This window comes from Podarcis erhardii (genome assembly GCF_964252035.2).
Source record: "Podarcis erhardii genome assembly, chromosome: 17".
Classification (NCBI taxonomy): Eukaryota; Metazoa; Chordata; class Lepidosauria; order Squamata; family Lacertidae; genus Podarcis; species Podarcis erhardii.
This window is the reverse complement of record NC_138515.1, coordinates 7,800,507-7,823,278: the sequence shown is the minus strand read 5'-3', so window position 1 is coordinate 7,823,278 and position 22,772 is coordinate 7,800,507. Positions and strand designations below refer to the sequence as shown.

Genomic DNA, 22,772 nt, shown 5'->3' with positions numbered 1-22,772 from the left:
AGGCACGCAAACTGTTCTTCACAAAGGCCCTACTGAAATTCAGTTTGGTGGGGGGAAAGCCAAAAGTATTAAAAGTAATTTATTGAAAAGCTAGTCAGGAGAAAACATTAGAAGATTCTATGTTTTCTTCAACCAAACCTAAGGAGCCCATATACAGAATAAAACTGGATCCCGGTTGCATAGAATCGTTGATCTTTCAGATAAACATCTTGGCAAGTGAATGACTTCAAAATGCATAACATCAACTAACGTCTGGAGCAGAATCAAATACAAAACAGAAGAGTCAGAAGAAAAATCCAGAAAGGAAGAGACCTATTCATCCAATAGCGGCTGTTTAGAAGGCAGACGGAGCTCCTCTTCCTTTGGCACACAGAAAAACTTGCATTCTTCATTTGAAGAGTGTTGTTTCACCAGGATAGGATGAACAACTGAATCATTAAGTCCACTGTCTTGAAAGGACATGGGGCTGAGCAATAAAATTACTAAAGTGAGGACCTTAAATCTGGGTATTCTGCATACCCCCCACTTTCCTAATCGCCACCATCTCCCGATCTACAGGAGCTGTTTGTCAACAGGAGAAAAACTCCTGCAGCAAAGCCTCGCCTGTGTGGTAGAGAATTTCTACACAAGAGGAGCGAAGAGGAGGGTCATGTACTTGAAAAGTTAAAGGGGAAAGATCCAAATGTCATCTGCATCCAAACACTTCCCGGCTTCACTGGGTGCTGCTCAGACAGAGCAAAGTTATTTTTCAGCCCCAACCCTAAACAGCTAGCTGAGTCCCACTGTTTACACCTGAAACAGATGAGCCAGCAGAGTGTTTCAGAACGGTGATCTTAAGTAGGCAAAAGTTCATTCTTCTTTGAGATAATTCTGAAAGTTCACAGCAGCTACAGACACCATGCTGCAGGAATAGACTATATAGTAAGTGAGGGAACAGTCCCTGCTTTTTCTTCTTCTTCTTTTGTACTAGGAGAGGAATGAATTAGGACTACTCAGTGTTGTCTTGTTCTTCTACCTCTCATGTGTTTGTGTGATAGGCAGCTTGTAAGGGCTCTGGGGGTGGTTAAGTGGCAATTCTACATTCTTCCTTTCTCATTTTGCCCCCCTGGAAGCAGCAATGGGCATAGCAAGACTGCATGGAGGCCTCATCCTATGGTTGGAGCAATGGCCAGGAGCAAGGGTAAGGATTTCATTTAAGCTGAGCAGATCTCTGACCCTTGCCCACCATGGCTTGTTCCTCCATTCTTGCAAATTTTGAAATGCCGAAAATTTAACACCTATGACAAAGGCTCATAGTAGCCACCAGCCAGGTGGCGATTAAGCTGGACCAGTGATGACTCTGGATCTGGTATGTTATCAATATCTGGGCAGGAGCCACATAGGAGGATTCAGAGGCAGCATTCAGAAAGGAATGCTTTGGATGCAGAAGAGATGAGGTTCTACTGGGAGGAAGGTAGAACTACATAACCACGACCGGTTATGTACAGGTGGGTCTTTTGAGGTGTGCAGAAGAGTAGGAGTGCCTCACAAACAGGAGATCTTAGAGCTCTCTCAATGGCTACACTCCCCACAAATGCCAGTTCTCAGCCCTAGGAGGAAGGCATGCTGTGTTTGTGTGTGTCAGAGAGGCCAACTGTGCCCCTACAAGGCCAATGCTGACTGTTGTCTCATCTTCAGAAACGTCTCCGCCTGGGCAGCGAGGTCTTGTAGAGAGACTTGCCTTTGCCCTCAATGTAGGTAATGCTCATCTCTTTGGCATTAATCTCAATGTAGGCAAAGCCCCCTTGAGAAGAGGCGTGGCCATAGAAGAAGCGCAGGTATCCAGCAGGGACCTCATGAAGGTGGTGCTTGTTGTCATCCATGAAGTTCCCCGCTCCACTTAGGACATAGCCCAAGCCAGTTTTGTCCTGGAGGTACTGTTGGAGAAAGGGAGGAACAGGCTCAAACCAGTATCACCGCCGCATAACTTTTGGGTGTCTCAAGCCATCATGTTGTTGCCTAGCTACCCCCCCCCCGCCCATGCATGTGGGTAAAACATTACAGTGGTACCTTGGTTCTCGAACGACTTAGTTGTCGAAGAAATCAGCTCCTGTTTACAAACGTTTTTCAGAAGTTGAACGTCAGACATGGCTTCCGTTTGGGTGCAGGAAGCTCCTGCAGCCAATCGGAAGTCGTGCCTTGGCTTTCGAACGGTTTCGGGAGTCCAATGGACTCCCAGAACAGATTAAGTCTGAGAACCAAGGTACCACTGTATATGTGACAGACCTTTATTTAAGAGACAGGGGTACAACTTCCAGCCCATGGAATGATTGTGAGAAGCTCACTATTACTGAAGCTCAGTGTTGCTCCAAGGAGGAAAGGCAGTGGGGTGCAAGAGTTGTCATGATCTTATATGATTTATATTGTACTTGTGATGTTCTATTATGCCAGGCATAGGCAAACTCTGGCCCTCCAGATGTTTGGGACTACAATTCCCATCATCCCTAGCTAACAGGACCAGTGGTCAGGGATGATGGGAATTGTAGTCCCAAACATCTGGAGGGCCAGAGTTTGCCTATGCCTGTATTATGCTCTATTTTGTTATTGTTATTTATTGTTTGTAAGCTGCTTTGGGATTCATTTGAATGAAAAGCAGCATAAGATTTCAATCAATCAATCAACAATAATGATGACAAAGTATGTTCAAGATAGGCTGCCAGATAGGAAGAGACAGGGCTGTAGGGGCACATTTTTATGTTTAGTGCTCAAGTTCTACACAGACCATCAAATGGCACAGTTCCTCTCCAGAGGGACTTGCTACCTGTGCCAGATATACCAAGTTGGGAGAAGGAAAGGAATGGAAAAGACGAGAGAGGTTGAGGAAAGGGTACGTCAGGCGGCAGCAGGAGATGCGCACATGGCGCAAGGGTCAGTGGTCAAAGGGAAGTGCTGGTGAAGAGAAGAAAAACAAGACATGGGATGGGAAGTTAGTGAAGGAGCCCATCTGCTTCCCCACTTCTACCAGCTCTCCCAGTGTGCAATGAAAAGCAAAAGGCAGGTGTTGGGATAGCATTATGAGGCAGAAACTGGAGGAAGGGGGAAAGAGGCCGTAAACCAGGAGCAACACCCCAACAGTCACAGGTCATGAAGTAAGAACTTCCTTCTCACTCTTCAATAGCACTTGTGCTCATTTAGCATGTATTTTCTCACTTATTCCTGCAGCAAGATCATTATTCTTCCCCATTTTACAGATGGTAAAACAGAGCTGGACCATAAAGAAGGCTGATCGCCAAAGAATTGATGCTTTTGAATTATGGTGCTGGAGGAGACTCTTGAGAGTCCCATGGACTGCAAGAAGATCAAACCTATCCATTCTTAAGGAAATCAGCCCTGAGTGCTCACTGGAAGGACAGATCGTGAAGCTGAGGCTCCAATACTTTGGCCACCTCATGAGAAGAGAAGACTCCCTGAAAAGACCCTGATGTTGAGAAAGATGGAGCGCACAAGGAGAAGGGGACGACAGAGGATGAGATGGTTGGATAGTGTTCTCAAAGCTACGAACATAAGTTGACCACACTGCGGGAGGCAATGGAAGACAGGAGTGCCTGGTGTGCTCTGGTCCATGGGGTCACAAAGAGTCGGACACGACTAAACAACAACAACAACAAAGGAAGCCCAAGACCCAGGCCCAAATCTACCACTGTCTACCACAAGGGGCATCGTCTTTATAGGAAGTGTGCAAGAGCAAAGTTCTAAGCAAGGATGATGGGGCTCTCTCTTCCGTGGCTCACCTGCAGGTTGTGATCATGGCCGCACAAGTAGGCTGTGGCCTTGTATTTCAGCAGCAGCGGCTGCAGGTGCTTCACCAAGCATGTGGTTGGGCCGTGCTTCCCCACCGACCACACTGGGTAGTGCCCAGCCACCAACAAGTAGTCATCCTGAGAGTTGGCCAGCTGTTTGCGGAGCCAGGACATCTGGGAGCGAGCCGCGCCCAGTTCCTGTGGGTGAAGGGGCTGCTCATTTTGGAAGTCATCCGAGTTGCCGCAGATAGTCACCGTGTCGATCATGACAATGGAAACAGTGGCGTTGGTGCTGGGCACCTTGAACCTCAGCCTGTAGTAGTTTTTTGGGAAGTGCCTGGTGGTGAAAAGAGCGGGAGGCAAAACAGTTAGAAAGGAAGAAGAGGAAGAGGAAGAGGAAGAGGAAGAAGAAGAAGAAGAAGAAGAAGAAGAAGAAGAAGAAGAAGGTACTTCTATATTGCAAGGCCTTTGGTGGGATGCTTCCACAGCCACAAAAGCTCTGTGGATGAGATGGGATGGGGGACCCACGCAAGGGCTGGCCTAACCAGACATCAAAACAGAAGGGGGATTACTTTGAGCCAGGACTTGTCCCTGCAGATCTGCAAGGATCACCTCACAGCTGCAAGGAGAAGCAGCACCTTATCAGGCACTCTGGGCCAAACTACCGTATTTTTCACTCCATAAGGCGCACCTGACCATAAAGTGCACCTACTTTTTTGGGGGGGGGGGATTCAAGAAAAAAAAATGTGGCTCTTGGGGGCTTTTGCGGTAGATGGGGGAAGTGAGAGAGCCTTGCTCTGTCCCTTCCCCCACCTCCCGCAAAAGCCAGGGATAGCCGCGCGAAGCCTCCGCAGGGCAGCGGGATGAAGGCTACCCGCTACCCTGCGGAGGCTTCGTGGGCTACCCCAGAGCTGCTCAGGAGCTTGTTGGGGCTGGCGAGGGAAGCCCAGCTTTCCCCCACCACCAGCCCCAAAGAGCAGGTCGGGGAGCAGCGGAAAGGCTGTGTGCACCCTTCCCAATGCTCCCCGGGCCTGGTGGTGAGGGAAGCCCAGGTCCCCCACCCAGCCCCAGGGACCACACATTCGCTCCATAAGATGCACAGACATTTCCCCTTAGATTTTAAGAGGGGAAAAGTGTGCCTTATGGAGCGAAAAATACGGTAGATGCGATCTGGGAGGTCTATGAAGTGTCTCTTGGTCGGCTTTTTAAAAATTATGCAATGCAGCTGGCAGGGCTCCAAATTTCATTGGAATAGAGGCAGGAGAAGAAATAACTAACTCCCTCCCCGGCTGTTTGTGCATTAAATATCCTCAAACTGTTTTTCTCCTCTGAGAGGAAGAGATATGTGGGCCTAGGTATCTTTTCCCCCTGTGGGTATGAAAGCAGCTGTCTGGTGTGTGGGTGTGAATTTTTTTTTTTGGGGGGGGGGACACCATCGGGAAACGTTTAAGTACTTCCCTTTCTCAGCTCTTCTGTACATCACTGGAGAATAATCTACAAATTCAATGCCTCAGTTGCTCTGATGAGAACACAATATACAATTCAGCTAAGTTGTGTGACCTGTTTTTTAAAGGACTATGCAGTCAACTAACAGAGCAATCGTACACTTGTCTACTCCAGAATAAGTCCATTTCAGTACTGAGGCCCCAAAGGCCTGTAACCAGCACCCTACCTTGCCCTTTGAATGCATTTTATAGAAACATTGGCTCTGAAACGATAGAATAATTAAAGTAAGCAATATCACAGAATTCTCTGCAACGTCCAGGTGTTTGATGCTGAGAGAGATTTTCCCTCAAGAGGTTTGATAGCCACATAAGTAAGGTTTTTAATTGCTTAATCTGTGGCGCAAATTTCAAATCAATGAAGCTGCGGTGTGAGGGCGGCTTTGCTTGGTTGTTTTGTTACTGTAACAGAGAATTAAAAACAAATATTAAAGATGCTTTGTAAGAGCTGGTGTACCACAAAGTGTGGTATATTGCATTTAGGGGGAAACTAACTCCAAAACCGACAAGACAGACAAAGTTACTTCAACTTGGAGCTCTTTTATTAATTATGTTAATAGGTAAGACAATACACAGCATCCTTCCTCATACTGTATACAAATTTGGAATGCTTAACATCTGTATTTATGTTTTGGTATGGTATTTCCATCATGTTCACCACATTACTGGCAATGGTCTTATCCTTTTATATCTTGTCATGTAAACAATTGCCCTGACCTTATCTTTGCCTTCCACTTATAGTAGAGTTTTGCTGAAGTGTCATTATGGAGGATGCACTGTGTATGGTCTGCTAACAAAAAAAATTTTTTTTTGAAGGGAGAGGAATAGTTATTTGTTCTATTGTTACTTGATGTATTGCATTCGTCAACCTTTGCAGTAGCTGTTACTGACTCAAAAATGACAGATATCTGTAGTGCTCAAGGCATTTCTTATTATTCTCCACCTAGATTTTAGTCTTGAAAATAAATAAGAATATACAAAAAAGAGAGGAGCTGGTGTATTCTAGTGGCCAAGGGTGTCGGCTGCAAAGCCTACAGATCAAATCCTACCTCTGCTGTGAACATACTAGGGGGCCCACAGCACAGACAAGGACACTGGAAGACATTCCCCTCCTCCCGCAAAATCTGTCCCCTAACTTTTCCACACCTGGTAACTCTCTGCAGCTTAACTAACAACAAGAACAAATCACAGGCCTTACAGCAGTGGAGTCTTACCAACGTTTGGAGATCTTGCTATAGGCAATCTGTGCAGTGACATTCCCTGAGTGGTCGTGGTTCCCAGCCAGCACATACCAGGGCAAGTTGCGCAATGAGGGCGCCTGGAAAACTGACTCAAATGTCTCCTGCAATAGAAAAAGGAGCGCCTTTGTTTATGGATTCCTCCAGACAATCTGTTTATTGCGCATTCATCCGGATTTGCTTGCAGAGAGCTTACGCTGAAGGTCAGACTATGCCTCTCTTCTTTCCTTTGCTTGTGCAGAGGTTATGCACCTCCCCATTTATAATTTGCCCACCCCACACTTTTCAGTGCAATCTCCCTGTTGCTTTCCTTAACCACACAAAGTCTTTTTTTAAAAAAATGCAGATTTGTTGCGTTAAGGCAACAGAAAGCTATAATCCGCTCTTTGTACGAGCCTAAATTTATGGCATGCGCCTGAAAAACTCCAGTAAAATACTGATATTTTGAATAGTGCCCAAATATGTGTGTGCATTCAAGGAAGAGAAGATTTATATGGCGTGGTTTTCAGTTGTTCCTTATCTAACATGTAACCATTTCCACAGCAACACTTCATACTGACACTTTTAATAAAAGAAGTAAAAATTAAAATAAAAGTGGTGCCTGAAATTTGCTTTCCCTCCCCCCCCCTCCATTTTCTCCTTTTGTGCTGTGTCTTTTAGATTGTAAGCCTAAGGGCAGAAGCAGGAGCTTATATTGATCTGATCCAGTGGCATAGCGTGGGTTGTCAGCACCCGGGGCAAGGCAAGTAATTTGCGCCCCCTAACCCGTGGATTTGCGCCCCCTAACCCTAACCCCCAGATGTTGTGCCCGGTGCGGCCAGCCCCCCCTGCACCCCCCACGCTACACCACTGATCTGATCAGGCACTCCAGGAGCCTGTTTGCCTGAAGAGCGTGTTCTAAATCATAGAATCACAGAACTGTAGAATTGGAAGGGACCCTGAGGGTTATCGAGACCAACCCTCTGCAAAGCAAGAATCTCAACTAAAGAATCCAAGACAGATGGCCATCCAACCTCTGCTAAAAAGTGAGGATTGCTAGGTGTGCTGGTGGTGCCTTGGATACACTTTAAAATAAATTCACGTAGGTAATTCAGGATTTGGGGGGGAGTCCACAGAGCCTAGGGCTTGCCAATCAGAAGGTCGGCGGTTTGAATCCCTGCGACGGGATGAACTCCCATTGCTCTGTCCCAGCTCCTGCCAACCTAGCAGTTCGAAAGCACACCGGTGCAAGTAGATAAATAGGTACCGCTCCAGCGGGAAGGTAAATGGCGTTTCCGTGCGCTGCTCTGGTTTCGCCAGAAGCGGCTTAGGCATGCTGGCCACATGACCTGGAAAAACTGTCTGTGGACAGACGTTGGCTCCCTCAGCCAGTAAAGCGAGATGAGCGCTGCAACCCCAGAGTCGTCCGTGACTTGACCTAATGGTCAGGGGTCCCTTTACCTTTACCTTTGGCACTCAACCCCAGGGCCCCCAACTTGGGACTGTGTAGGCTGTGTGCTGTGTCCAAGTTAACTCAGCAGCACTCTGAGCTTTATCTTATTCCAGCACTCCCTGGAGTCCTGATGGAGTCCCCAGCCTCTCTCCACACACACACCCCACCTCCTGACCTGAAAGCGCTTGTCATAGGCGTCCTGCACACCACTGTAGTAGAAGTTGTCTCCGAGGGACAAGATGAAGTCTGCTCCCAGCGAAGCTGCCGTACGTCCCATCTCATTGGCCACAGCTGCCTCGCGGGCTGTGTAGAAAGGAGCATTGGGCACCCCGCCCCAATCTCCCACAGCGATGAAGCGCAAGGAGGAGCGCGCATGAAGGCTTGGCGGGGCAGCCAGGAAGAGCCCCAGAAGGTAAAGGAAGTTCATCATCTGAAAGCGAGGAAATGGGATGACAACATGGGAACAACCTGGAAAAGGTCAACCATAGATCGGCTTGTCTTCCTACTATCTTTTCCAGGAATCCCCTTCCCCTCGACTCTGAGCACTGCTCTCCTTTCTGGTCTCACTACTAAAGAGTTTTATTCCATGTTCGTTCCAAACACACATTCCTGAAAAATTGCAGTGCTTATTAAAAACAATCAGAGTCCAATAGGATGGAACATTTTGACTTCTTCTGTGCTTCTTTTTTTGTGTTCTTTGAAATGATGTCAATAACAGTGAAGACCCCCAACAAATTATTTCTAGATATTGCTAATGAGGCATATAATGCTTCCAGGTGAGGGTTTAATATTACAAATGGGTCACTTGGATATTGCAGATCATGGGACACTGGCAGCAGTTCCCCTCCCCCCAACACTGGATTTTCCATGCATGGGGTACATAATGATTAAATGGTGGGGGGCAAGATATGGATGACAATATAATGTGACAATATTGTGTGGATGCTGTGAAAAACTTGCATGTTTGAGCAACAATAAACAGCCACTTGGAAGCACCCATAGAAAATGGAACTATTTCTCCACCAACCCAAGATTTTTGTCCTGCCAGCTAGCTAATGTACCTAACCAGCCAATTACCCATTAAAAAAAATCTAATTGATACCTTACCCAGTGTGTTGTTTTTCAATTGATCCAATACTCGTGGAGTGTGTGTGTGTGTGTTCTTCATATTTACAAACACACATACAAAAACCCAGTGACCTTTTAAATGTCCCTTGTGAAAATGCCTTTCTATTGATACATAGGGCAGAATTCACTTAACAAACCCTTCAGTGAAAGGCCTGCACAGGGACTTCTGTTTGTGTAACAGGACTTTCCCACAAAACTGTTTCTGAGGGGTGAATGGGAGCGGGGGCGGGGGGAGAGACATTCTGTCTGGCAAGTGGATGTGGTTGTGCAGATAGAACATTAATGCAGTATAGCATGTTGAACTCCACCCATATTTATCTAATCACACTTTGCCCTGAAAAAACAATCATTGCTCACTCCAAGATTACATTAGAAAGCTGTTGACATTCATAGTGCATTCCTGTGCATGTCTACGGCGAATCTGTGGACCTGCCTGAGGGGCACTCATCTCAATTCCTTTGCTTACAGATTAGACACCATTGGGCATTCACTCTGATAGAGTTTGGGGAGACGCTAGAGGATGTTGCATCAAATCAAGAGTTATCACACTTTCCTTATCCGGAAAATCTGATATTTAGGGGAAGAGGGTGTGATTCACAAGAGCTTCAAATCCGCTTTAACTGCACAGCCTAAATTTGTCAGGATGTGAATGAATAACAAAGAATATAGAAGTCTGGTAGCGCCCTTACTCTCAGCAACTGGGCACACAAGATTGCAGCCTTAAAACATGGTAGCGCACAGCCATGCTGTGGTATGGAGAGATATACAAACCATTTGCTAATCTCCTAGATAATGGGATTTATTAAAAAGCCACCACCTTTCCTATTTTGCAGTATTATGTCAACATCAAACCGAGATTTGGTGGTTAAAGAGAGTAAAAAAGACAGGCGTTCCTTTTTCGCAGTGCAATTAACAAAAGAACGTAAGAATAACCCGCAATGGCCCATCTTGTCCAACACCCTGATGTCACAAGGAGCTGAAACAACCAGAACTGTCCACGGTACAGTGGAACCTCAGTTTGCAAACGTGATCCGTGGCGGGAGGCACATTCGCAACCCGCAGCGTTCGCAACCCACAGTGCTGCATCTGCGCATGCTGTGATGTGATTCAGTGCTTCTGTGCATGCGAAAAGTGCGATTTAGTGCTTCTGCACATGTGCAAGCGCCAAAACCCGGAAGTAACCTATTCCGGTACTTCTGGGTTTGGCACAGTCCATAACCCGAAAACACACAACCCGCAGCATTCGCAACGCAAGGTATGACTGTACTCCAAATGTGATCACACCATAGATTTGAATAATAGCATTATGATATTGCCAGTTTTGCTTTCAATTCCTTTCCTAATGTTCCCTAGCATGGAATTTGCCTCTCTCTTTTTTTCTTTTTTCCAGCTGCTGCACCCTGGGTCGACATCTCCTGGTTTAGGATTAGGGCTGTAACAATCCCAGTGCTGTTCTGGCTGATTTTCCTTCTGCTGAACTTTAAACATCCCTTATTATTCAGTTTCACAGCTTTAATTCTTTGTTCTTTGGAGACCTCCTCAGTCTAGGTTTACACTTGGCTTGCCAGAGCTTGTGCTCTCTCTTTGTCATCACCCAAAACACTCACTTCTTAAAGAAAGCCTTGTTGCATTGTATAGCTTTCCTGACTTTTCAGTTTAACCACGCTGGCATCCCTTACATTTGTTCTTGTTTGCGCCTTCCCTAATGGGTAGCCCGTGTTTTTAGGTTGTATTAACATGGGCGTCTAAACAGAGACAAACCGTTGAAACGGATCCATCGATTGCGCTCTTCTCCGAGAGGGGACAAAAGGAAAAGGAAAGGGAGGGGGGACGGACGACGGACAGATCAGGGGCGACCTGTGAGCGAGGTAGGAAAGCAAGTAGAGAAAGCGCCAGAAAGAGAAACTACTTGTAACAAGAGGAACTTACTTGCTGTTTCTGTTAAGATCCGTCTTGTCAAAACTTATGTGCTCGGATCCGATCGTCCTGGGTGTTAACTCAGCACCTCTCTCTCCGGGGAGTCTCTGTCATCTGAAAACAACTGAAGTACCTCCGCTGCAACATAGGACATTTTATCAGAAACTGGAAACGGGAAATTGGGGCAGATTGGGGGGGGGGGGGAGTTCCCTCCAGCACCAGTCAGGGGAGTATTGAAGCAGAAAAACTGAGTGAGATGGAGAAACAGATGCTAAAGTGATGACCCACACTAACTTCTATCTCTCCCCCCCCCCAAGCCATGTGACACTTCCTCCTCCTAGCAGACAGAGGTTAAAGATTCTTTAACCTGCCTTCGCATCAGAGCTGATAAGGAAACTGCGGCTCAGCCCCTTAACCCTTTCGCAGCTCCTCACGTTGGATGCCACAAAGGCTTGCTAACTTTTTTGAAGAAGGACTCAGGAAATGCAGCGTTTGAACGAGAGCGGCAGACTAGCTGTGGGACCTTCTGATAAGATACTGTGATAGGAATTTTGAGGTCTTAGATGTATGGCAATGTTCATAAGTGTACCAACCAAGCACGTACATAGATCAGCACAGGAAGACCAACCTGGAACCATTTTGATTCCTAAACTGAGCAAATGTTTTCTCTGCAAGGTCAAAGTGGGAAACCTACCCATTGTCTCTTTCCTCACAAATCCTGTCTTAAGGGCACATTTAAGATATGAATAGGGTGTGAGCCTGTGACCTGGCCCAGAAACGAAGTATTTATCATTACAAAAGACTGGTCAGGCTCCCCAGGGTATCCAGTCAAGTAACCTGCAAGACAGGAGAAAAACAACATTCAAATTTCTGTTTTAGACCACCTTTTCTGTGATGTATGTATGATGTTTCTGGGGGTGGTCTTGATCTACAGGGTGGCAATTTCAAAAGTCCATATAAGGCCTAGTGCGCCATTTTTCTGGGTTCCTCCTCCTCTCCTGCGTGTGAAGGGGGCACCCTGTTGCAACAGATCAATAAAGATCAAGCTTACTAGCTGCTTTGCTTCTCTATATTCTCTGTTTGGCCTCTGTTATTTTCTCCTACCAATAGGGAACCTATGTAAGGACTCTATATGGGCTCTTGGATACCCCATAAGGGAAAAGGGCAATTTTTGTTTACAACAATACAAAGCACAATGAAGTGGTGAGCCAAAAGCCAGCGAGGCTAAACCTGGGAGAAATGAAAAGCTGGTTTTTCCATATGAAAGGGAAGGCAAATGAAGAGGCTGCCATGGCCTATAAGCCAGGGGTGTCCAAACTTTTTTCCAAGAGGGCGGGTTTCATGAAGTGAACATGCATGAGGGCCAACCAAAGTTATTGACCTTTTTTTTTAGGATTCCCCCCCCCCCGAAGTTGACCTTTGTTTAGGGTTGTTGACCTTTGTTAACAGAGAAATCTGAGGGCTCCCTTGGACAAAAAACAAAACAAGGACACCAGCCAGGAATACCAGAGCAAAACAGCAGCCAGTAGGCTTGGTCTTTATTGAAGACTGTCACGACAGGACTCCCACCTGCCACCAGGTGAAACAAGATGGAAGCCCCGAACAAAAGAGAACCCAAACTTTTATTAGCTGCTAATCTCCATGTTATACCCCACCCAAACTACATCACTAGAACATCATGGTTACATCATGAAAGGGGAGGTCTGGTGGCAGTAATCTGAGCTTCCTGGACCCTGCTCCATGGTTCCCCTTGCCCTCCACCAAACACCCATCAAGTGTAACAAAAGAGATATTTATATTTCCCTGTTTCCCAGCCAAGTTAATCACACCCTTTTGTCTTCATCTGGGTTTGTTATTTCTGGAATGGCTACCTGTCTGGCACTCATATATCAGGATGCCAGGAATTATCACTCAGGCAGAGGGGCTGCTGAGTAGCTGAGCTCACATGTCTACAGTGGTACCTCGGGTTACAGACGCTACAAGTTACAAGTTACAGACGCTTCAGGTTACAGACTCCGCTAACCCAGAAATAGTACCTCGGGTTAAGAACTTTGCTTCAGGATGAGAACAGAAATTGTGCGGCGGTGGGAGGCCCCATTAGCTAAAGTGGTACCTCAAGTTAAGAACAGTTTCAGGTTAAGTACAGACCTCCAGAACGAATTAAGTTCTTAACCCGAGGTACCAGTGTGTTGGTCACTTTAAGACAGGGGTCAGCAAACTTTTTCATCAGGGGGCCGGTCCACTGTCCCTCAGACCTTGTGGGGGGCCAGACTATATTGGGGGGGGAACCCAAATGAATTTCTATGCCCCACAAATAACCCAGAGATGCATTTGAAATAAAAGCACACTGATTCCTGTACAGTCTGTGGGTCAGATTTAGAAGGCGATTGGGCTGGATCCGGCCCCCGGGCCTTAGTTTGCCTACCCATTCTTTAAGAGAAGCTTTCACCCTTTCAGGAACCAAGGACACACACACACAGAGAGAGAGCATCTTAGAACCACCACAAGTACTAAACAGGCTTCTACCATAAGCCCCACTGTCTGCAGCCCAAACAACCGTATTTGTTGCTTTATGGTAACTACCCCAAAAAGTGAGGAGGCAGATGGAGAAGCCCAGATTGATAGCTGAAATTTCCAGGTCTTGAAAAGAAAGGGACAGAACACCATTTGTTGTCACCTAGAAACGGTTTCCCAACTTGGGCCACCAGCTAGGGGTTTTTTGTTTTTGTTTTGGACTACAATTCCCATCATCCCCAAATGAAGTATATGCACTCCACGATCGTGAAGCTCTTTCTTACATAACCACTGTTGGGAACGGGTCCCAGTTTGCATGGCAAAATAAACTTCTGTCTGCTGCAGGCATCCTGTCTGTAAAACAGAGTGGCCTTTGATAATATCCTAGTTAGAGCCTGAGATTTCCTACCCCTGCTTTAGTGTGTTCTCTGCACCCTCTCCAGCTTGCAGGTCCATTATATTGCCATGAGGGTTGGGAACTGTGTCCCACCCTATGCTGCTGGGTTCTGTTGTACTGTATTTGTCTGGAGAAACCCTGAAAGCTGCTTAAATAAAGACCAGGCTATATTTGGAAAGGCTGATATTCTGTGAGCTGGCCTAGTGGATAAAAATAATATAAAAGTGGGGCAGCATAGGAGGAAGCTAAATAACCTTATGGAGGGTGAATCACCCTGTTCGGATGGAATTAGCCAGAAGATGAATGTACTAGTAGGAAGGTGGCCAGTTTAGTTCTTCTTGCCATTATAGAGAGTCAATGACCGAACATAGCTCTCTGGCTGACAACACCCATAATCCAGCCATAGATGTGTCTGCTGCTGCAGTCTGTGAATGTAGAGGCAATCCCATGCATGAAAGGACCCCCCAAATTCATAAGGTACAAGATTTTCAACCATAGCAACAGATGTAAAAGAAAAAGGTTGTTGGCTTTAGCCATGTGCTGTATATCGTAAATTAAGAATACCGGGGGGGGGGGGGGAGGGGGAGAGAAAGTAGTTTGGCATCTGATGAGTATTATGCTCTTTCAGATCATGTCACATTATATATTTCTGCACATGCGCGGGTGCCAAGACCTACTTCTGTGCAAAATTGCGCAAGTTAATAAAATGCAAAGCCTCAACCCAATAGTATAATAGGTTTATAACTTTTGTAAATCACTCAGAGGTCTTTGTTGATTGGCAGTATGAAAACGTTGGAAATGTATAAATAAATACCAGTTTCTTTTCTTTTTTTTTCTTCAAATGGCACAAATTCTGATCGTGCACTTTATGGAAGTGTTTGAGGGGTACTTGTCTCCCAAAGTCTTCCTCCAAGTTGCTGTGCTGTGTTTCTGCTGCCCAAATGCCTGTCAGAATAGCTGGACAGTTTGTCCTTTATGACAAGTCATTCATTTTCTTTTTCATATATAATAATTTTTATTAAATTTTCAATTTTGCAATTTCAAATAAACATTTTACAAACTTTAAAATATCCAGTGATTTCTCTTCTTGTCTTCCCATGGTTCATGACTGGCCGCATCAGTCCCTTCTCCCTCCTAAGGAAAAGCCCACAAGAGCTGCGCGGAGCTTGTGTGTGGCTCTTGGGGGCTTTTCCTGCCTGCCTCCCCCTTGCATTTGCTCCATAAGACGCACACACATTTCCCCTTACTTTTTAGGAGGGAAAAAGTGCGTCTTATGGAGCGAAAAATACGGTACTTAGTTCCTGAGCCAGGTCACAGGCTCACCCTATTCATACACGGACATGCTCTTAAAACAGGATATGTGAACGAAAAGACAATAGGGAGGCTTTTCCATTTTCCTTCAACCTTGCAGAGAAATCATTTGGTCAGTTTGGGAGTCAAAATGTTTTCCTGTGCTGCTTCAGACATCTGGTTTATATATTTATGTACGTGTTTGCTTGGTACATTTATGAACATTTATTTTATATATATAAGACCTTAAATTTTTATTTCAGTTTGAAAGCCATGCACTTCCCTTAGACAAAATAGCATTTAAAATAGTTATCCGACCCCCGAGCCATCTGAAGGCAATCCTGTATAGGGAAGTGATTTTTAAAAAATGTTTAACGTTTTTATATATGTTGGAAGCTGCCTAGAGTGGCTGGGGCAACCGGGTAAGATTTGTGAGGTATAGATAGTAAAATTATCATTATGGAATGGGATGTCCCTATTTTAATCAGAGAAATGTTGGAGGATATGTGCATGCAGACATGTGTAAAGGACAGTGTATGCCAGCCTTTTCCAACCTGGTGCCCTCCAGATACCAGAACTCCCATCAGCCCCAGCAAGCACAGCTGTCTAGAGGGCCCTAGGTTGGTGAAGGTTGGGTATATACTACATAGTTTGCCACTGATATTTCATTTCCAGTTTTTCTTTTCTCCGTTTATTGCATTCAATGCTCTTCCCCTTTTAAGGGCCCAATGCCCATCCCCACCCCCCACCCCGGCCACCTCATGAATTTCCATTCCTAACAGAATCTTGTGGAACTGACTCTGTGACTTGGAAGTACTGAATCACGGAGCAAGAACCTTTCCAGCGAAACGAGGCCTCCTGAAGACGTGGCGTGCATCTGGTACAAGGTCACCCTTTTATTCCTGACAAGTTAATCCAGAATAAATATGACTTTCTGCTGCCACATGCAGAATCTGTGACTTAGAGCAGAACTGCAACTCTGCACTTAAAGCACACAGACACACACATGGTAGTGGTGAAATCATGCTCTCTGAATCCTTTGAAGCATGATAGAAGCAAGAAAGGGTGGCAGGGAAGAAAAGGCAGCCTAGAAAAGTCTCAGCCTGCTTCTGTGTTTTTATCAGGAGACTGATATGCAAGAACCATCAGGCCAATCTCTTCAAAGTGTAGTCGCTTAACCAATTCAGCTACTTTCATTTTGCTGTTAAAGGAACAGGAACAGCAAAATAAGAATTCTGGTGGAAGAGTCTTCACATAATCTGCTGCTTCTCAAGACTGCTGTGGGTGTACAGAAAGGAGGGACACAATCAGCATACAGTGCCTCAAAACCAGCTGCACAAGTATAAGATGGAGGACATCTGGCTTGCAAACAGTACATGTGAAAAGGATCTGGGGGTCTTAAAGGTAAAGGGACCCCTGACCATTAGGTCCAGTCATGACCGACTCTGGGGTTGCGGCGCTCATCTCGCTTTATTGACTGAGGGAGCCGGCGTACAGCTTCCGGGTCATGTAGCCAGCATGACTAAGCCGCTTCTGGTGAACCAGAGCAGCGCACGGAAATGCCGTTTACCTTCCCACCAGAGCAGTACCTATTTATCTACTTGCACTTTGACGTGCTTTCAAACTGCTCGGTTGGCAGGAGCAGGGACCAAGCAACGGGAGCTCACCCCGTCGCGGGGATTCGAACTGCCGACTTTCTGATCAGCAAGTCCTAGGCTCTGTGGTTTAACCCACAGCGCCACCCGCGTCCCGCCTGGGGGTCTTAGTAGACCACATACTTAATATGAGTCAACAGTGCGATGCAGAGGCAAAAAAAGCAATACATCAAAAGATGTATTGTGTCAAGTTCAAGGAAAGTAATAGTACCATTCTATTCTGCCTTGGTCAGACCACACCTAGAATACAGTGGTACCTCAGGTTACATACACTTCAGGTTACATACGCTTCAGGTTACAGACTCCGCTAACCCAGAAATAGTGCTTCAGGTTAAGAACATTGCTTCAGGATAAGAACAGAAATCGTGCGGTGGCGGCACAGCGGCAGCAGGAGGCCCCATTAGCTAAAGTGGTGCTTCAGGTTAAGAACAGTTTCAGGTTAAGAACGGACCTCTGGAACGAATTAAGTACTTAACCCGAGGTACCACTGTACTGTGTCCAGTTCTGGGCACCACAATTTAAGAAGGATATTGACAAGCTGGAATGTGTTCAAAAGAGGGCGATCAAGATGATCAAGGGTCTGGAAGCCAACGGATACAAGTTACAATAAAGATTACGACTAAACATCAGGAATAACTTTCTGACGGCAAGAGCTGTTTGACCGCGGGACAGATGGCCATCTGTCATGTCACGAGGCACAAGTACAGTTGTACCTTGGTTGTCAAATGGAATCTGTTCCAGAATTCCCTTCGACTTTCAAAAATGTTCTAAAACCAAGGCGCGGCTTCCAATTGGCTGGAGGAGCTTCCTGCACTTGATCAGAAGCTGCGTCGGACATTCAGCTTCCAAATAACGTTCATAAACCGCAGCACTCACTTTTCTTTGCGAGTCAAAACAGATGAGTACCAAGGCGTTCGACAACCAAGGTACGACTGTACCTCGATTTAATGTCTTCACCACATAACAGAGGATGTGGATGAGAGGGGTATTGTGATTTTATTGTTTTCTGAATCAACATGCAAACTCAGGCTGTATGCAGCCTGATCCATTGCTGCAGTCCTAACCCCAACCAACTGGGAGTATGGTAAAAGGTAAAGAACCCCTGGATGGTTAAGTCCAGTCAAAGGTGACTATGGGCTTACAGTGCTCATCTCACTTTCAGGCCGAGGGAGCTGGTGTTTTTCCACAGACAGCTTTCTGGGTCATGTGGCCAGCATGACTAAACCACTTCTGGCACAACGGAACACCGTGAGAGAAACCACAGCGCATGGAAACACCATTTACCTTTCCGCCACAGTGGTACCTATTTATCTACTTGCAATGGTATGCTTTCAAACTGCTAGGTTGGCAGGAACTGGGACAGAGCAATAGGAGCTCACCTCATTGCCGACCTTCTGATCGGCAAGCCCAAGAGGCTCAGTGGTTTAGACCACAGCACCACCTGCACCCCCCCACCTGGGAGTAAGTACCACTGAATTAAACAGGACTTACTTCTGAGTGGACTGGGTTAGAGTTGTGCAGCAAATCCTATTGAAGTTCTATGAACAAGACTCAGAAGTAAGTTCTATTCACTTGGGACTAATTTTCAAGGAAGCATGACTGGGATTGAAGCCTTAAAACCAGTTATGAAACACTAATTCTTCCTTCTATAAGAATTACTGTTAAAAAAAAAAAAAAGATAGAAAATGTAACTGCTTTGGAGATGTCAATCTATGTAGATTTTCCAGAAAACATAATAACAAAAACCAAGATAATAAGAGGCCAGTGTTTCATAAATGTCTGGGATGAAAGTGGAAAGAAGTGTTGATTTGTTCTGCAGCTTAAAATCCCAAGACAGGCATCAAGCTCATTGAATGGCCTTGGGGCAAGTCATTGTGGTAAAATCATTATGCGCTTGTGCCTAATCTGTGTTATGTGATTAGATCACTATCTTTCTCCCTTGCCTTTAGAGCGCAGCATCAGGAGAAGCAAAACTGATTCTGTGCCACACCAAAACTTTAAAAGGGGTCAATCCTGTGCCATAAAAAGACTGGTGAAAGGAAGATATTGGCTGAAAATCTAATAAAAGGGATGTAAAGTGCGGTATAGGGATGCGGGTGGCGCTGTAGTCTAAACCACAGAGCCTAGGACTTGCCGATCAGAAGGTCGGCGGTTCGAATCCCCGCAACGGGGTGAGCTCCCATTGCTCGATCCCTGCTCCTGCCAACCTAGCAGTTCGAAAGTATGTCAAAGTACAAGTAGATAAATAGGTACCACTCCGGAGGGAAGGTAAACGGCGTTTCCGTGCACTGCTCTGGTTCGCCAGAAGTGGCTTAGTCATGCTGGCCAGATGACCCGGAAGCTGTACGCCGGCTCCCTCAGCCAATAAAGCGAGATGAGCACTGCAACCTCAGAGTCGTCTGTGACTGGACCTAATGGTCAGGGGTCCCTTTACCTTTACCTAAAGTACTGTTTTATGCAGTCATAGAATCATAGAATCATAGAACTGTAGAGTTGGAAGGGACCCTGATGAATGAAAGCAATATGTATCTTAGCCACATGACTTAGTATTATATCCTATCCATGTTTACTTGGAAGGAAATCCGGCTGTGTCTGTGCAACAGGGTTTACTTCCAGGTAAGTGTTGCAGCATCTGAAAACCAAAACTGTAAATGTTGAGCTCATTGATGGAAGCCTAGGATGCAGATCAAGCAAGCAATAACCTGGCCCTCTTTTAGCTACTATGGGTACTGCAAAATTCAGCTGTCATCGCACCAACACCTTCCATTGCTCTAAGGTTGCCAACTTCTTTTATTGGCCTCTGCTCCTATGCCTTTAACAGGAGTTAAAAAGTGGTAGCTATCTCCAAATAGGGAACAGTGTCTCCTTCTGATTTCTGTGAATTACTGCCAAATGCACAATAACAGGCCAGGCTGACGTGTTTTTCCTGGGTTGTTGGGAACCCTGCAGGGTATACAAGGTGTGAAGCACAGATGTACTCAGAAACCCCACTGTTGACGGCTCCTGTGCCCTTAGCTGGAATAACTAGATACTATTTCATGAATCCCTCCATGTTGATTACTAACAAGCCTCTTTAAATCTACAGGACTGTCAAGAATTAGCTTGTATATCCTTCCCATTGCTCAGTTGCTGCTACTGCTTTTTAATTTTCTAATTTATACTTTTCAGGCTTATACATTTCACTAATTTTATACTCATTTTTGACATTTCAAAACTTGACTTCCTTCCCCCTCTTTCTGCAGTTCCTTAAATTTATTTTTACTATCTTCTGCATATCCAAATTAACTGAATTTGCTCATTTATTCATCTTCTTTAAATATACACTCTTATGAAACTGCAGTTTATTACGATAATCCTGACAATGTTCTTATTTGTTTATCTGTAAATATTCAACAAACCATTTCCATTATTTTATAAAAATGATTGTTATCTTGATTTATTATTCTTCCGGTAGGTTCCACCATTTCTGCATATTCCATAAGTTTTTGTATCCATTCTTCCTTTGCTGGGACTTCTGCTTCTTTCCAAAAAACGCCCAATTGCTCAGCTTCTTGGGATGATTCCCAGCATCCGTCAGCCTTTTTCCTTGGACGTGAAGCTGCGCCTTTCTCAAGCAGATGCACATACTCTCACACACACCCATTGATGAACAGCCTCTTAGCTGTCATTCATAGCCCTCTTTATCAGATACCATGAAAACATGGAATATGTTCCTTTCTGCTTCTTCCTGACTGCCTTAAGAGGCTCCAAGGAATACTGGAGTGATCCCCTTCTCCTCGGAGCTTCTGTGTACTTCCCATGTTAGGACTGATCAATATGGAATTAGGTATACCAGCAAGCTGTTTTATTTTATTTTATTCACTATTATTCACCTATTTCCCCTCCTTATACTTTCTTGGGCTCCATGATCACTGCAGATGGTGACAGCAGTCACGAAATTAAAAGACGCCTGCTTCTTGGGAGAAAAGCAATGACAAACCTAGACAGCATCTTAAAAAGCAGAGACATCACCTTGCCGACAAAGGTCTGTATAGTTAAAGCTATGGTTTTCCCAGTAGTGATGTATGGAAGTGAGAGCTGGACCATAAAGAAGGCTGATCGCCGAAGAATTGATGCTTTTGAATTATGGTGCTGGAGGAGACTCTTGAGAATCCCATGGACTGCAAGAAGATCAAAGCTATCCATTCTTAAGGAAATCAGCCCTGAGTGCTCACTGGAAGGACAGATCCTGAAGCTGAGGCTCCAAGACTTTGGCCACCTCATGAGAAGAGAAGACTCCCTGGAAAAGACCCTGATGTTGGGAAAGATGGAGGGCACAAGGAGAAGGGGACAACAGAGGATGAGATGGTTGGACAGTGTTCTCGAAGCTACCAATGTGAGTTTGACCAAACTGTGGGAGGCAGTGGAAGGCAGGAGTGCCTGGCGTGCTCTGGTCCATGGGGTCACGAAGAGTTGGACACGACTAAACAACATATTCTTTCTCAATAAAGCTTAATTAACTTGCCTCTCAGGTGGAGTGGATTCCTGTACTACTCAAAGGACAGAGCTTCTTCCATGCTACCTGCGGCATCTGGGTTATAGAATCATAGAATTGGACGGGACACCGAGAGTCATCTAGACCAACCCCCTACGATTCAGGAATCCATGACAGGCACCCAACCTCCGCTTAAAAACCTCCACCATCTTCCAAGGGAGTCCATTCCACAGCTCTTACTGTTTAGTTGGATTCTCCCTTCTGGTAACTTGAATCCATTGGTTTGGGTCCCACCCTCCAGAGCAGGAGAAAACAAACTTACACTGTCTTGCATGTGACAGCCATGTAGATATTTGAAGATGGTTTAAATCAAATGGGAGATAAGGAAGGGAAAACGGCCTGGTTGTTTGGATCACCAGAGACTGGAAGTTTAGCTGGCCGTTTCCCTATTTTGGTTAAATAAATAGCAAGTTTGTGGGGGGCCTTGTTTGCCCCAGCTTAGGCTGGCTGGAATGAGTAGTGGCAACAGAAACAAGATGGGGGAGTGGGTGGACCTTACATGCTCTGTCCTATAAGGATGGTGGGAGGGAAAGGATGGTCCCACCCACCCCCAATCTTGAGAAAAAGGTTTTCAGCACAAGCAACCAGTCCTTATGTGTTGTGCTGCTGTAGCACAGGTCTCCGTTGGTTTACATCGTGATCGTTGCGCAAAGACCTCAGTGCAATTCAGCAACCGGCAGACTTCCTTCAAAAACTCGTTTCTGCACTTGCTAGCATATTAGAACACGTAGCATGTTACTTCAAAACCATTTATTCATTGCAGCAGGAAAAGAGGTTTCAGATATGGCACATCCATATTTCCTGGATGTTAGAAACTCAAGCGATCATTTTTGCTTGCTTTCCGAAAACAGCAACAGTTTGCTGGCTATAAACTCAAGTCCTGTCACTGCAATATGTCTACAAGCACAGGACTGCCAGCATCTGAAGTTAACCCAATGCTTCATTTGAGAGCTCTCGGGACTCAAGTTGCAGCTTTGACCTGGAACACTAATCCTTGATAGGTATGGATAGCCACTGATGAAAGCAACCTAATCTGCTGCTTAGTTAGTCTCTCTCTATTATTGCTTCACGTGTTCCAGCTTCCAGGGCTGATTCTAGTGATGTGCAAACTAGGAGTTGGCTGATCAGTTTCAAATAGTGGGTCAACATTTAAATGTGTGGCATCTCTCTCTCTCTCTCTCTCTCTCTCTCTCTCTCTCTCTCTCTCTCTCATGTGTTGCCATCACAGCCTAGTGGCCTGCCCTAGGAAAGGAGCAGGAGAAGGACTGTAACTTCAAGAATGCCCATGAGGTGCAGAAACCTTGGGGAGATGTCAGGTCTTTTCACTGAATTTTCAGCTTTCTCTCTCCGGTGTGCAGAACTCTGCAATACCCAGTGATCCACTGA

At 45.6% G+C, this 22,772-nt stretch overlaps 1 protein-coding gene across 1 annotated transcript; it reads right to left on the bottom strand.

Moving 5' to 3' along the window:
* Window positions 1-63: 63 nt before the first annotated feature.
* Window positions 64-11,328, bottom strand: ACP5 (acid phosphatase 5, tartrate resistant). The gene is made up of 5 exons (XM_081845510.1): window positions 11,009-11,328; window positions 8,127-8,381; window positions 6,496-6,623; window positions 3,771-4,116; window positions 64-1,916 (listed from the first exon to the last, which is right to left on the bottom strand). The coding sequence occupies exons 2-5, from the start codon at window positions 8,379-8,381 to the stop codon at window positions 1,674-1,676; spliced, it is 972 nt and encodes a 323-aa protein (XP_081701636.1). The 5' UTR covers window positions 11,009-11,328; the 3' UTR covers window positions 64-1,673.
* Window positions 11,329-22,772: the final 11,444 nt, after the last annotated feature.

What these genes read in the sequence shown, in the direction of transcription:
- ACP5 (XM_081845510.1), bottom strand. Translation starts at nt 8,381, where the DNA reads ATGATGAACTTCCTTTACCTTCTGGGGCTCTTCCTGGCTGCCCCGCCA. An exon ending in AGCAAGATCTCCAAACGTTG is followed by an intron (nt 4,117 to 6,495) that starts GTAAGACTCCAC and finishes TTTCACCACCAG; the next exon opens with GCACTTCCCAAAAAACTACT. An exon ending in GCCATGATCACAACCTGCAG is followed by an intron (nt 1,917 to 3,770) that starts GTGAGCCACGGA and finishes TTTCTCCAACAG; the next exon opens with TACCTCCAGGACAAAACTGG.